The sequence below is a fragment of the Mus caroli genome, chromosome 10 (assembly GCF_900094665.2).
Source record: "Mus caroli chromosome 10, CAROLI_EIJ_v1.1, whole genome shotgun sequence".
Taxonomy (NCBI): domain Eukaryota; kingdom Metazoa; phylum Chordata; class Mammalia; order Rodentia; family Muridae; genus Mus; species Mus caroli.
In genome coordinates, this window is record NC_034579.1 from 71,882,841 (window position 1) to 71,896,913 (window position 14,073).

At 49.4% G+C, this 14,073-nt stretch overlaps 2 protein-coding genes across 4 annotated transcripts in view; both read left to right on the top strand.

The window, feature by feature from the left end:
* Positions 1-14,073, top strand: part of Tspear (thrombospondin type laminin G domain and EAR repeats) — a 190,985-nt gene that overhangs the window by 142,375 nt on the left and 34,537 nt on the right. The window lies entirely within an intron of this gene.
* Positions 7,861-14,073, top strand: part of LOC110303469 (keratin-associated protein 10-10-like) — a 6,675-nt gene continuing 462 nt past the window's right edge. The window contains exons 1-3 of one of the 3 annotated variants that reach the window (XM_021174567.1): positions 7,861-7,966; positions 8,057-8,368; positions 13,981-14,029. In XM_021174567.1, coding sequence (XP_021030226.1) covers positions 7,861-7,966; positions 8,057-8,368; positions 13,981-14,029 — 467 coding nt within the window. Of the gene's footprint in view, positions 8,369-13,799; positions 13,907-13,980; positions 14,030-14,073 lie in introns of all 3 variants that reach the window. The other 2 variants (XM_021174565.1, XM_021174566.1) reach the window with 2 other exon arrangements.

A 14,073-nucleotide genomic window follows, 5' to 3' on the forward strand; every position in this document is an offset into this window, starting at 1 on the left:
ACTCAGTTATAAAGGAAGGGGGAGGGAACCCAATATCCCGCCAAGTAACTCAGGGTCCAGTAGCAGGACGAACACGTGTGTGCCTCCAGGCAGCAAAGGCAGNNTNCAGCAGTAGGCGTGGCAGGACGAATGAGCCGGTAGCTCCACCCTTGAGCAAGCAGGTTCCAGGCTGGGGGAAGGGAGGCCACAGTATATCTTGCTGGTCCTTACCTGAAGCAACAGCCCCTTGCAGCCTTTCAATAAACATGGACCCGGTCAAGTTCCTTCCAAGTTCCAGTGCCTACTTGGAGGCCAGAAGGCCAGGCAATGGGTCCCACCTGAGTCCTTTCTTTGCCCAGCACCTGGATCTGTTCTGAGGACTGAACCTGCTACCCTGAGAGTGGTCGACCACGTGTTCAGATTCCACATGAGCCTTCATTTGCCTCGTGGGGCTGGGCAGGGCAGTTCTCTTGTCCTTGACACCATGAGTCATCTCTGAGAGTCTCCCACTGATTCTGGCCTTGAAAGATGGCCGTTCCCTCCTTGGAGAGTTCTGGAAATGAAACTCCCTTCAGCAATATGAGTTAGAACAGTTAGGGAGTATGGGGTGCAGGAACCCCATTTCTAGATGGGTGAAGCAGCCATGGTCAGGGAGGCCCTGTGCCCATGCAACATCCTGGAAGCTGTCTCTTACTCTGACTGAGTGACTGTGTGGGACATGGTCTCTGCTGCAGGCTTTACTCTGAGCTGTGAGTTCAAATTGAGTTTTCAGCTGTTGAAGTTGAGTGTTTTGGGGAGTTCCTGAGTGAGACAGGCTGGTTCGGCTCTGCCACCTTACGGGATGCTCTGCCTTTGCTCACCTGGGTACCTGACATGCTCTCACAGAACTATCCAGCAGATCCAGCCCACGCGTGGACCAGGTTGAAAATAGAAACACAAACAGGTAGAAATGATTTAATTACTAGGTATTCTGCCTAGTGCTGTTAGAATGTGGCTGGACGGTGTCCCCAGAGTCTCTTTGGAGCCTGGTTCTCGATGGGGTGGTACCTAGAGGTGGGACATAGTGAAGGTCAGGACTAACACCTTCTCACCTCAGGGGTTCCCCTCTCCTCTGTGACCTCCTTCCAGGCCACCATCCCCCATGGTATCATGCAGTTGGTAGGAGACTATGACAGAACTGGGACCATATTGCTGCGCTTTCAGCCTCCTGAGCCATGAACCTCTTTTCTTCATAATCACCTAGCCTTGGGTGTTTCGTTATAGGAACAGAAAATATGCTGACACACTATATCTAAGAGGCAATCTCTTCACTGGGTTGAATGTCATAGGTTTCTGTCGTAGGTTGAATGTCATGTTATCAGGGGGCATAATGTTAGAGCCCACTATTGTCAACAGCCAGGACGATTCACACCACACTGTGTAATTGATCTGAATGTCACACTTATAGCCAGTCTCATTGCTAATTCACCCATCACACCCTCGGGTTGTGGGAGGGGCGCTGACAGTGTGGACTCAGCCCAGAGCTCATAGCTGCCAAACACAGGGCTCTTCTGGCTGCTAATTGAAAACCTCCCAACACCTGTCCAGAGTGGACACTCAGACCCAGCCTTTAACTACATGAGCATATTGTACATATATAGTATCTCCTTTCCCACCCTTCTCTCCCCCTCTACCTCCAACTTTGTTCCCCAAATAGTTTCAATAGTTCCACAGGTACATAATTTTCCGTAACTATACAAAATCTAGGAACCTCAAATGGGATAAAGTTTTACAATATTCATCTCTCTGAGAATTGACTGGGTTTCCTTATATGACTGTCCCCGTGACAGCTATTTCCTTGAAAACAACATGACTTTCTTTGCTTTTTGGATAGAAGCTCGGCTGTGCACACTCGCACACACACTCTATCCATGTCTGTTGATGGGCACATAGGCTGCCAGGAATGCTGTAGAACACACCGATGTACAGCTGCCTCTATGGCCTGTGACCCGGAGCCCTTCAGAGACCAATGTTCTTATTCACAGGTGTTCAGCCCTTAGGCACTCAGTTAAGACAGTGTCCCCTGTAAATTAAAAGAAGATTTTTAAATTGTGTGTGTGTGTGTGTGTGTGTATTTATGCACATGAGTATAATCCAGAACAGAATGCTGGATCCACTGGGGGTGGAATTTCAGACCAGCGTAATCACCTAATGGCAGTGCTGGGAACCGAACCCAGGTCTCTAGAAGAACAGACAGCCATCCTTCCACCTCTATAACCATTATTTCTTGTCTTGGTTGCTTTTCTATTGTCATGACAAAACACTGTGGCCAAGACAACTTATAAAAGGAAGCATTTAATTCGGGGTCTCACAGTTCCAGAAGTCTGTGACTACTGTAGAGGGAGCCATGCCAACAGGCACACAGGCAGGCAAACATGGTGCCGAAGCAGTAGCTGAGAGCTTATGCCTCAGTGCACAAGCATGGTGCAGAGAGAGCTAACTGGGAATAACATGGGCTTTGGAAATCCCAAAGCTCAGCCCAGTAGCACACCGTGACCTTCAGCCAGACCACGCCCCCTGATCCTTCCCAAACAGTCCACCAGGAGACCAAACATTCAGACACATGAGTCTGTGGGAGTCATTCTCTTTTAAGCCACCTCAGCTCTTGGTGATTATTTTTGTCCTGGTTGTGCTTTCTCTCTCCCTTGTGACTGAGTTGGCCATGCTTGGTCACAGTGAGGCACCTACTCTTGTTTATTATCTTTTTTCCTTCTGTGTCTGGAGGAACCTGATGTGTTTATCCTTGAAGCCATCCAGTGGAGGTTCTGTGGTGCTAATTTGTTTTTCCCTTCCTCCAAAGGGAATTTTAAACCCAGCTGCTTAGGGTTACATTTCCTTGGGGCACTTCCTGCCTTCTCATGTTGTAATACAGGGAATCATGGTGTGTCTTACTGTGCAGCCAGGAATAGGCTGCTAACCCTCTCTGTGCCAGGTTCTCTTTATCTGTCTAAATGTAACTTAATCTAGAAGGTGATATGACTGAATAGATATTTAGTTGATTACTTTAGCTTTAACAACTTAAGGGTGTGTGTGTGTGTGTTCTCATTGGAAGGCCTTCAGTTCATTATGGTGGATAAAAGAGTAGTACAAACCTGGAGTTGCTCACAGCAGCAGACATGTATTGCACAGGCTCTTCACACTTCCTCACCAGGAAGCACAGAACTCAGGACCAAAGCAGAACCCATCTAGACCCCTCAAGCCCCACCCTGCTCTCTAAGTCTGACTGCTAGATCTGGTTTCCAGTAGGTTTTACAACCTTCCCAAAAAACGGCACTGCCAGCTGGGGATCAAATGTTCAAACACAGGAGCCCAAGGAGGCCATTCCTGTCAGGGCCATTTCACCCCTGGTCCCCACAGGCTCATGGCCAACCCCCAAAGCAAAATACACAGAGTAAAAATTCAAATCTCCCCATAGTGTCTTGAAATAAAAGTCCAAAGTCTCCTTTGAAATGGAATTTGCAGGAAATATTAAGAAATGAACCTGCCAGCTCTCCGTGGGGCCAGACCACACTCTTGCACTCCTGTCGCCATCAACTCTCTCCAGCTAGCCCCTGCAGCATCTTGCTCACTTGTCCCAGGAGCCACTAGTATTTCCTCAGCCATAAATCCATGTAGTCGGTGATACCACATTCCAATAACTAAATGAAACGCCAACCTGTGGTTACATATCACAATGCCCAGTAACTCGGTAAAATCACGACTCTTAAAGCTTAATTAACCAATCAAATTTATGTATCAATAATATCACAGTTTACAAGATGCCAATACAATAAATTCAGAGCCAATTGATAATGATAAAAGCTTTATCCCAATTAATTTAACCTTAAGATACCACACTACTTGTGCCTGGCAAACACCATGCAGGTTCACGGCCGCAGTCATCTTCCTTCTCCTCCTGAGACGCTGCTCCCCCCACCCTCTGCAACTTTTAGCTCTGCCCCCTTTTCCTTGTCTGATCACAGACCTCTTCTGCACTAATGTAATTGGACAGGGAAAATCCTGCAACAATGCAAGACAATCACTTATCGACCGATGTGTCCCCTTGAAGTCAAACCCTGCTCACATATTCCCACACAGAAATGTTCCAAATGGGAGGAATGGAGACAAGCAGACCCAGAAAGGCCTCTTGCCAAAGCAAAAGCTAAAACTGAACAGGGCAAAGTCCCGCAGCTCTGAGTCCAGCATCACACTCTCATGGTGTCCTTGTCTGGGCTCCAGTGCCCTGAGTAGCTGTGCCCACCACTCTATTTCCTGCAGCATGTCTCTCTTGCTTTTGCAAGCCCCACCCCATGCCTGCAGCTTTCCTCAACAGAGTTTTGACATTCCTGGCATCCTGGCATCTCCAACTTTCTAGAGTTCCCTCTACAGTATTCTAGGATTTCTCTGGGTCCCCATTACTACTTGGGATTCAGCTTTGCAGCTTCCTGCATGGTCCATACCAGCTCACATGGAGACAGTACCTGTCCTCAGAGCCTTGCTGGAGCCTTGGCACATGCTCTTTGACATTGCAGTTCTTGTGCTCTGCATGTCTAAAACCACAAGACTATACAGGCAACAATAGCAGGTTGTGCTCACAGCTCAAGACCTGGCTTGGACTGTAAGGGTTCAAAATTAGCTGAAGGAAGACCCCAGACTCAGATAGTATGCAAAAACAAAGAGCTTTTATTCTGCAGAAACAATGGTGACACAGGCAAAGACCTTAGAGCCCCTCTTATAACATAAATGCTTAATTGCTTCTGAGATAACAACAGACTTCTAAAACCTAGGGCACATTCCAAAGGGGTTACAGAAACCATTAACCAAAGGTCATAAAGAAGATATACACCACTGGACCATAGGTGCAAAAATAGGAGATAAGATATTGACTAAGTTTATCCATATAAAACTTCAAGAACAGTTTAGCAATGGTCTTTCTATGAACCTGTATGCTAGCTAGTAAAGAACGATGGATGTCTAGCCAGATAATTGTTCCTAGTGGATATGCATGCAGACCTTCTTTGTATGAACCTCTTATCCAATTTATGACCTGAATGTATGTGCAAACTCACAGTGGTCATTTTACCATGTGAACACATGCTCTGAGAGTTGAACAAGTATTGAGAACAAAGAGCAGAGACAGGCCTCACTCCCCTTCTCTTCTTGAGACTTAGAAAAGTGCATTTCCCTACCAAGGCTTTACCTAGCCTCCCACTGTTTTACTGTGAATTGTTAAACCAGAGACTTTAGCTTCTTGCCTCAGAGCAACCTAGATGGGCTAATCCGCTGTGAAAGCAAAGTACCTTACACTCAGGATGAATAGCAAATGGTGGGGACAAAATGGAATAAAAAGAACTCTTCAGGGCCTCTTTCCCACAGCCACAGTGGCCTGTATGGAGGGAACATAATGGTCTTGTTGGAGCAAGTTGCCCTGGAGTGGGCATGTTCTTCTTCTCAAGGCCTCATCTCTACTTCCCAGTTCTTAGTATGGAGTCTTTCCTTCTGTGCACCGACTCTTCTGCAGTTATGACTGCTTCTCTTGGCATCTGCTATTCCAACAGCTGCTTTGTTGGAGACTTTAAATGCTCGGCTGTACCTTTTCTCGCTCAGCCGCACCTTTTCTCGCTCAGCCGCACCATTTCTCACTCAGCTGCACCTTTTCTCACTCAGCTGCACATTCTCCACATCTTTCTACTATGCTTTCTGCTCAGAATCCTCACTGTAAATCTGGACAAAGGCAGCAAGCATCAATCATACCACAGCCCGATGCTAGACTGTCTTTAAAATTCCCTTCATCAACCAAATTAGTCCACTAATTTTTAACTTAGTCCCATTCAATATTCTAGGACATAGCCAGAATGTAGCTAGCCCTGTTGACAGACTGTGACCCTAAATGACCTTGAGCCCAGGTCCCAGAAGAGCCCTAGTCTTTGAAATCTCTTGAGTCATATCTTCACTGTCTTCGATGACCTCTGATCATGTGACCTACCACCAGAATTGCCCATTTAGCTCAGTTTACAATATTCCAGGACTTTTCCAGCTCCAGATCCTTCCACATTACTCTCACACACCAGTTCCAAGGCCTGACCACGTCAGATGCACCACAACAACAGTGCCACCCAGCTCTGATTTTCAGTAGGGGTTCTTTTCCTTGCCATCATTAGGGGATGCCCAGTGTAGGGAAGCTAGGCTTATTTAGGCTTCTGGTTTGAGAGGCTACACAAGTCCTTTTGGGAAGGCATGGCAGAAGGAACGTGTGACAGGGCATCTTACATTTTAGGGATCAAGAGGCAGAGCTCTAGCCAGGAGAGTCAGCATGTGACCCCAACCCCCAAGCCCTGTGACCTTCCACTGAGAGCATCCAACTGTGGGTCAACTGTTCAAACACAAGATGAACCTCATGGAGACATTTCACACATAAACCACAGTGGATAGGAGGTGCTGAGACTCCCGCTGGGCATACAGCAGCTTCTCAGGGCATTCCATGCCCCACCCCCATTTTCTGAGCTCACTGAATCTGTCGGTCAAGCCTGCACACTGTGATTTCCTATTCCTAGGCTGTGGCACCAGGCTTGCTGTGTTCCACTAGGGACAAATGCTCCAGGTGGTTCCCTGTGTTCCACTGGGCACTCCCTGTGACTGAGGTTCCCTTGCTCACACTCCTGAGGGCTCTGCCAGGCAAGTCTCACAGTAAACTGAGTCTGCAGTGGGGAAGAGGGAGACAGATGGTTATGGCTGACAGTTACAGAACATAGGGTGCCCTGTGTGCAGAAAAAAACACTTGGGTTTGGGCGGAACTTTGGTTACAATGGAATGATCTGAGCCTAATAAAAGCTGCAGAAGTCCTAAGCCCCAGGGACATCGTGTCCTGATTTTTCTGGACATTCCCTGGTGAGGGTTTAGAGCTCTGAGCATACCTCTGGTACCGTCTCACAGTCCCGTGACTGTTTTAACCCACTCTGTTCTCACCCTATCCCAACAGTCACCAGAGGCTACTGTGTGCTACAAAACTCTCATCTGGCTCCCTGTGAACATGGGCAGAATGGTTCCTTAGACAGGCAACTCAATCATTAGTAGAGAGTTCTCTCACCCACAAACACCAGGCAGGCTTGTTATGGTGTTGGGCTGGTCACTCTGCTTCTGCCTGCAGCTGGGGACACCTGGAACATGGTCCCCCTGGGCTGTCTGCCCCCTCTACCTGGTGTCTACCTGTCATGGTTTTGGAGATGACCCTTATCTCTCTCTAAGGATGCATTGTGTGCATCCTTCAATTCTTCACTTGTCACTTTACTGGACCCCAGGACAGAGTGGGAAATTCTGGTGACAGTGGCCTTGCTCACTCCTCTCCTGTGTCATCTGAGAACTCTAAGGGCCTCCATGCTGTGAGAGACTCAGGTATGTGAGGTATCAACATTGTGCTACTCAGCACATCACAAGAGCGGGCAAGAGGATGCTGGAATGCAGGAGAGGTATGTGTGTGGTGAGCATCCATGATCAGGGCCAGCTCTCCCTTGCTCAGCTCCCTGGCACAGGCCAGCCAGGCCATGTCACTGAGGTCAGAGGCTGGGGACACAGAATGCATCCCAAGAGCCAAGGGTCATCTCCAAAACCATGACAGGTGTCCCCAAGCCACAGGCCCAAGCTGAGTGACCAGCAAAACACAAGTTAATGACTGAGACCTGCAGAGCACCCTCCAGAGTGAACAAGGAAATAGAAGTACGCAAAGCCTCCTGCAACAAAACACACCTGGAGGATAAAAGCCTGGAGCTTGGAGCACCTCACACACACACACACACACACACACACATTCCTCAACACTCACACAGTCACTCAACACACACTCACCGTCCTCCAGCCAACCCTGCCATGGCCGCCTCCACCATGTCTGTCTGCTCTGACGCTCGCACCAACTCCTCCTGGCAGGTGGATGACTGCCCAGAGAGCTGCTGTGAGCCCTGCTGCTGTGCCCCCAGCTGCTGCCAGCCCAGCTGCTGTGCCCCCAGCTGCTGCCAGCCAAGCTGCTGCCAGCCAAGCTGCTGTGTCCCCAGCTGCTGTGCCCCAGCCCCCTGCCTGACCCTCATCTGCACCCCTGTGAGCTGTGTGTCCAGCTCCTGCTGCCAATCTTCCTGCTGCACACCCTCATGCTGCCAGCAGTCTAGCTGCCAGCCAGCTTGCTGCACCTGCTCCACCTGCCAGCCATCCTGCTGTGTACCTGTCTGCTGCACACCTGTGTGCTGCAAGCCAGTGTGCTGTGTCTCCATCTGCTCTGGCTGCCAGCCAGCTTGCTGCACCTCCTCCCCCTGCCAGTCCTCCTGCTGTGTGCCTGTCTGTTGCAAGCCTGTCTGCTATGAGGCAGTCTGCTGCGGGGCTTCCTCCTCGGGCTGTTGAGCCTGATTTTCATCTGTCTTTCCTGATTCGTGGCCATGCTGGGTGTTCTGGGGCTTACCCATGCTCATTCTTCCTTCACCAGCCCAACAAGGTCATGAGCTAGGGTATCCCCCAGCTACTCTCCTGTCTCAGCTCCTGGAAGTGCTGGCTGTTCCACCTCACCCACTCCCAATCTGACTGGCTTGATCCTGTTATCAGATGTGTGACTCTTGGCCTCTGAGCAACAATAAAACTTCTGTCCCATTCCATCTCTGTCGTAACTGTCAAACATGAACTGGCTCTTGGCCTGCATCTAGCTCTGGGGCCTTCATTTGGCTTTGGGCTAGTCACCTGGCTCTGAGGCCTGCCCCTGGCTCTGGGTTCTGCACCTGGCTCTGGGGTCTGGCCCTGGCTCCTGGGCCTACATCTGCCTCTGGGTCTATACCTGGCTTGGGCCGGAATCTGCTTCTGGGCTCTGCACCTGGCTCTGTGAGGCCTGCACCTGACTCTGGACCTGTATGAGCAGCTGTGGGGTGCAAATATGAGCTGGGGCTCCTGTCATGTCATTCTGTGCTCTTCTGCTGGTCTTGTGGGCAGCAGAAACTCTGCGTACTGCTTCCCACCCTGAGCAACACTTAGGCTCTGAATAAAGCACCCCTTCCTCTTGCTGACTATGCCTGCCATTGTGTGTGTATGCTAAAGATCAGAAAACTCTGGCCAATGACCCAAGCAACCATAGGGACCACTGTGAGGAAATGTGGCATCCTGCCTTCCTGACCATCCATGTGCTTGGGGAGACTAAGCAAATACCAGAATGTAGGAAACAGAGACCTGGCCTTGGTCTGGCCACGTGCAGATGGAGGATAAGGTATGACATGCAATGGGATAGAGACAACCATATATCTGGAGTGGCTACAGCAACCCAGAGCGGTGAGGAAATGTGCCCGTGGGAGACAGGAGGACATGACATCCAAATGTGGCCTCGCCTTTGAGGGACCACATTTTTGAGGGACTTTGAGAACTGTCTCCTGAAACTACACAGGCAGAGCAAATAGAACTAACTGGTCAGGGAGATGATGACAGTGTCTCTACAGGGATTCCTGAGTCCACTTGGCAGCAGGGACAGTGGCGGCCACCACACCAGGGACACATTACCTGGGTGCTATGTGACAAAGAAGACAGCCTCCTATGGTAGCCTTTGCCAAGGTGCCAAGTATGTCTCCCTGTTGGCATCTTATGCTGGGTCTGTGCGGTGCCAGATGGGCACTTGATATCTTTGGGCTTGGCTGCTGTGGTGGCTGCCAGTGTTATCTTAAATGAGCAGTCCTTAAGCTGTGGGTTGCAACCCCTTTGAGGATTGAATGACCCTTACACAGGGGTCACCTAAGACCATTGAAAAACACAGATGTTTGTATTACGGTTATATAACAGTAGCAAAATCACAGTTATGAAGTAGGAACGTTAGTAGTTTTATGGTTGGGGTCATTACAATGTGAGGAACTGTATTAGAGGGTCACAGTGGTAGGGAGATTGAGAACTGTTGTTCTAAGTGGTGGCACCTGGTGTGCTATGACGGTGGCTGCTGATGCAACCTTTTCACAGATCACAGGCACCAGCAGAGTTCTTCATGGTGACAAAATTCCTCCATTCACTTTCCAGGGTGGGTGCTTTTGTGAGGAGTCCAGGATGAACTCTGAAGGACGGTCCTAACTATGCAATCTTTAAGGTAGTGAGAGGAAGATGAAGGGTGGGCTGCCACAGAGACTCTTAGAACTACATTTATCTGGGGTAGACAGATAAATATTTGGAATGTAGTTAGGGATTATGCTGGCTTAGATTTCACCAGCCCTGGGTAGTTGGCTAGGTTTCTAGTACTAGGTATGACTTGCCTCTATTCATAGGACACTAAACCATGGAAACACCAGGCACAGCCGGGAGAGCTCTGTAACCTTTACCTCCCAACCCTGCCCTATAAGGCCCAGTCCTGAGCAGCAGGTGCAGTCCCTGTAGTGGACTGGTACCTGGGAACAAAATTGACATGTTTCTAAGGAAGCTTGACACAACCTGGAACACTCTGGGAAGTGGGCTTCAAATGAGGGATTGCCCAGATAATATTAGCCTGTGGATGTGTCTGTAGAAGATAATCTTGAGTGTTAATTGATGGAGGAGGGCTCACTCTAGGTGGCACCATTCCCTAGGCTGGTTCTGGCTATATAAGAAAGCCAACTACCCACTCATCAAGAGACAAGTCATACCTGGCCAACTACCCAGGGCTAGTGAAATCTAAACCAGCATAGTCCCTATCTACATTCCAAATATTTATCTTTCTACCCACAGATAAGTATAGTTCTCACCCCTCATCAAGGAAACATTTTTGCAACAAAGATGATGACAGAAAACAGATAAAAATGCAGAGTCATGGAGCCCAGTCCCTACTGATGCCTCTATAAAACACTCTCCTCCACCTAAGGCTCGGGGATGATTTCAGAAGAGTGGATGGAAAGACTGTAAGAACCAGGGGAATAGGAAGTGAGATTGTGTCTACTAGAGATGCCAGGGAAACTGCACACGTGAGATCTCACCAACACTGCTGCCTTGAAACATGAGCTGAACAAGTACAAAATCAATGAGAATGCTAAAATGGGCTTGACCCTACATAAAGATCTACAGGCAAATGAGAAATGCTGAAGGGGAGAGTCTCCCCCAGGGAAGACTACAGCAATTGGTTATCCAATAGCAAGTGGTCAGTCCTGCAAACATACACATACAAGTAGCACGATATGAAGTGAGTAGGTTGCGTTTATATATTTAGGAATCGAGAGATGGATGGATGGATGAATGGATGACAAACAGGTGTGTGTGTGTGTAACAATTACAGAAAAAGAGACCATGAATTTGAATGAAAGCTAGAAGGCATATGGTATATGAGAGGGGCTAGAGCAAGGAAAGGGAAGGGAAAATGATGTAGCTAAATAAATAAATAAAGTCAGCTAAGCATGAGCCTGTGAGCAAGCCAGCAGTCCATGTCCCTCCATGCAATTCACAACACCTTCCTGATTGAGTTCCTGGCCTGACTTCCCTCAGCGACAGAGTGGGACCTCCCCTAAGCTGGCCCTGGTTAGACGGTTTTATCACAACAGAAACCAGGATGTATAGGCAATTGTCTTCACCTGTCTGAGGCTCTCTGGTGAGCCTGCTTCAGTTCCTCAGGTTCAGACCTTGCTGAATATGGAGATGACAGCTGTTAGATGTAGAGTGTCGCCTATGGAGACCTGGGTGGAGAAGAACACCTGGATCAGAGTCTGAGAAAAGCTGGGGACCAAATGCTTGGAGAAATTAGGGCTTCGAAGCAGTCCTGGGAGCCTAAAAAGTTCCAAACATGACCTCCTCAGAGGCACATGCTGAGAGTCACTGTTTTGAGCCCTGAGCAAACAGGAAGTGAAGGTGTAACAGGAAGTGAAGGTGTAAGAGGAAGTGAAGGGGAAGGGTAGAAACTGCCAGCTGGGAGCCAAAGGGAAGCCTCCAAGTCTCAGACAGCCTTGGGTAAGTCCACAACAGCTACAAAGTTCCCGGGGATTTTTTTTTTTTTGTCACTGTGACAAAATACCCGAGGTAAACAGCGTATAAGGAAGAAAGGTTTGTTTTGGCCACAGTCTCACCATGGTCAGCAGGGAGTCTCAGACAGAATCAGAATGACTTTTATCGCCAAATGTAGCCATCTCGTAACAATTTCTCTGAAAAAGAAAAAGGTTTCCATGACTTCAGAGACGTTCTACTGAGAAGTAACTGTGCCAGGAGTAGTCTAAACAGTAAATGAGACAAGCCAGATCCGGACTGTGGGAATGCAGTGTTCTATGGAAGGAGAGGGAACATAAACCAGACAGGACAGGAAGCTGGGTGGGGGGACTTGGTTACCAAAGCACTCACAAAGCTCTGGCCCCCCAATGTGGAATGGAATCCACAGCCCCACACAGAGCAGTGCACAATCTTCCATAGACCCTCTACCCACAATGCACTTGCTGCCTTCATCCCCAGCCCCTGCCACATGCTCACTTAGCTCTGGGGAGGGTGTGGAGGTCATGACCTCCAGCCTACACTAGTCTCCCATTCTCTGGGGCAGGAGCCAAATGGGATGCGCTACATAAGGCTGACTGGACACTCTGATACCTCAGGTTACCTCTATCAACCTGGGATGTGCTGGGGGGTGGAGTGGCTGCTGGCCACACGGGTCAGTCTCTGTGTTACTTCAGAAACCCCGTAAGGAAAACTAGCCCCGGACACAGGCACTGTTATGAAGCTAAGCCTTCGCTTTCAGCTTCACACACTTCAGAAGGTCCAAATGATTATTCTGCTTAAGAGCAGGGATATGTGTTTAATAAGGAAGCCACCAGTCAAAACTTTTATATAAATACATGTAAAACAGGGGGCTGGAGAGATGGCTCAGAGGTTAAGAAGCACTGACTGCTCTTCCAGAGGACCTGAGTTCAATTCCCAGCAACCACATGGTGGCTCACAACCATGTGTAATGAGATTGGATGCTCCCTTCTGGTGTGTCTGAAGACAGCAGCAGTGTACTCACATACATTAAAATAAATAAATCTTAAAAAAAAAAAAAGAAGTGTTAAACAAATCCACATAGTTATGGAGGTGTGAGATCCTACGTAGAGATGGTGAGGAAGGCTAGCCAGGAGAAGCCAGGCAGAGGAATGAGAGAATTGCTTAAGAGGCAGGCAAGTCACACGGGCATCATCCCACATGGAGCCCCACATGGCTTGGAACTTGCAAACCCAACCAGGAGTTGCCAACCTGCCTATGAGGCAAAGAGATGAGCCCAGCTTCCCGCAGCCTTAGTCACAAGGACAGAGTGGACAGTGTCATAGGGCAATGCAGAAAGGTGCGGGAGCTGAGGAGATACAATAGAAGGATGCAGGCAGGGACCATTAGCCTGACACTGTACCCTCATACTCAGTAGCCCTGGGCGGGCCAATGCACACCTGTTGCCTCTGGGTGCTGAGCTAGGTACTGGAAGGGGTACTGAGCAAATTGCTCCCCTGGCAGTAATTCTTGCAGAAGGAGTGAGAGTTCTGGCAGCCAGCAATGGCTGGGTGACATGCCTACAGACCACCTATGACACCCCAAAGCCACTGCTCCATCACTGTTCCCAGCAGGAGACACAGGCAGGAAACAGACCTGACAACAACATCCCAGACAAACAAACACCCTGATGATGGCCACGAGGCTCACCAACAAGGAAGGGAGGACAAGCCAACAACAGCACAGGGGGATAAAAGCCAATGGCGCAGCCCCTCACACACTCACACTCACGCACTCACTCACGCACTCTACTCCAACCCAGCACTGCCATGGCTGCCTCCACCATGTCTGTCTGCTCTGACGCTCGCACTAACTCCTCCTGGCAGGTGGATGACTGCCCGGAGAGCTGCTGTGAGCCCTGCTGCTGTGCCCCCAGCTGCTGCCAGTCCAGCTGCTGTGTTCCCAGCTGCTGTGCCCCCAGCTGCTGTCAGCCCTGCTGCTGTGCCCCAGCCCCTTGCCTGACCCTCATCTGCACTCCAGTGAGCTGTGTGTCCAGCCCCTGCTGCTAATCTTCCTGCTGCACACCCTCATGCTGCCAGCAGTCTAGCTGCCAGCCAGCTTGCTGCACCTGCTCCCCCTGCCAGCCATCCTGCTGTGTGACCCTTTGCTGCAAGCCTG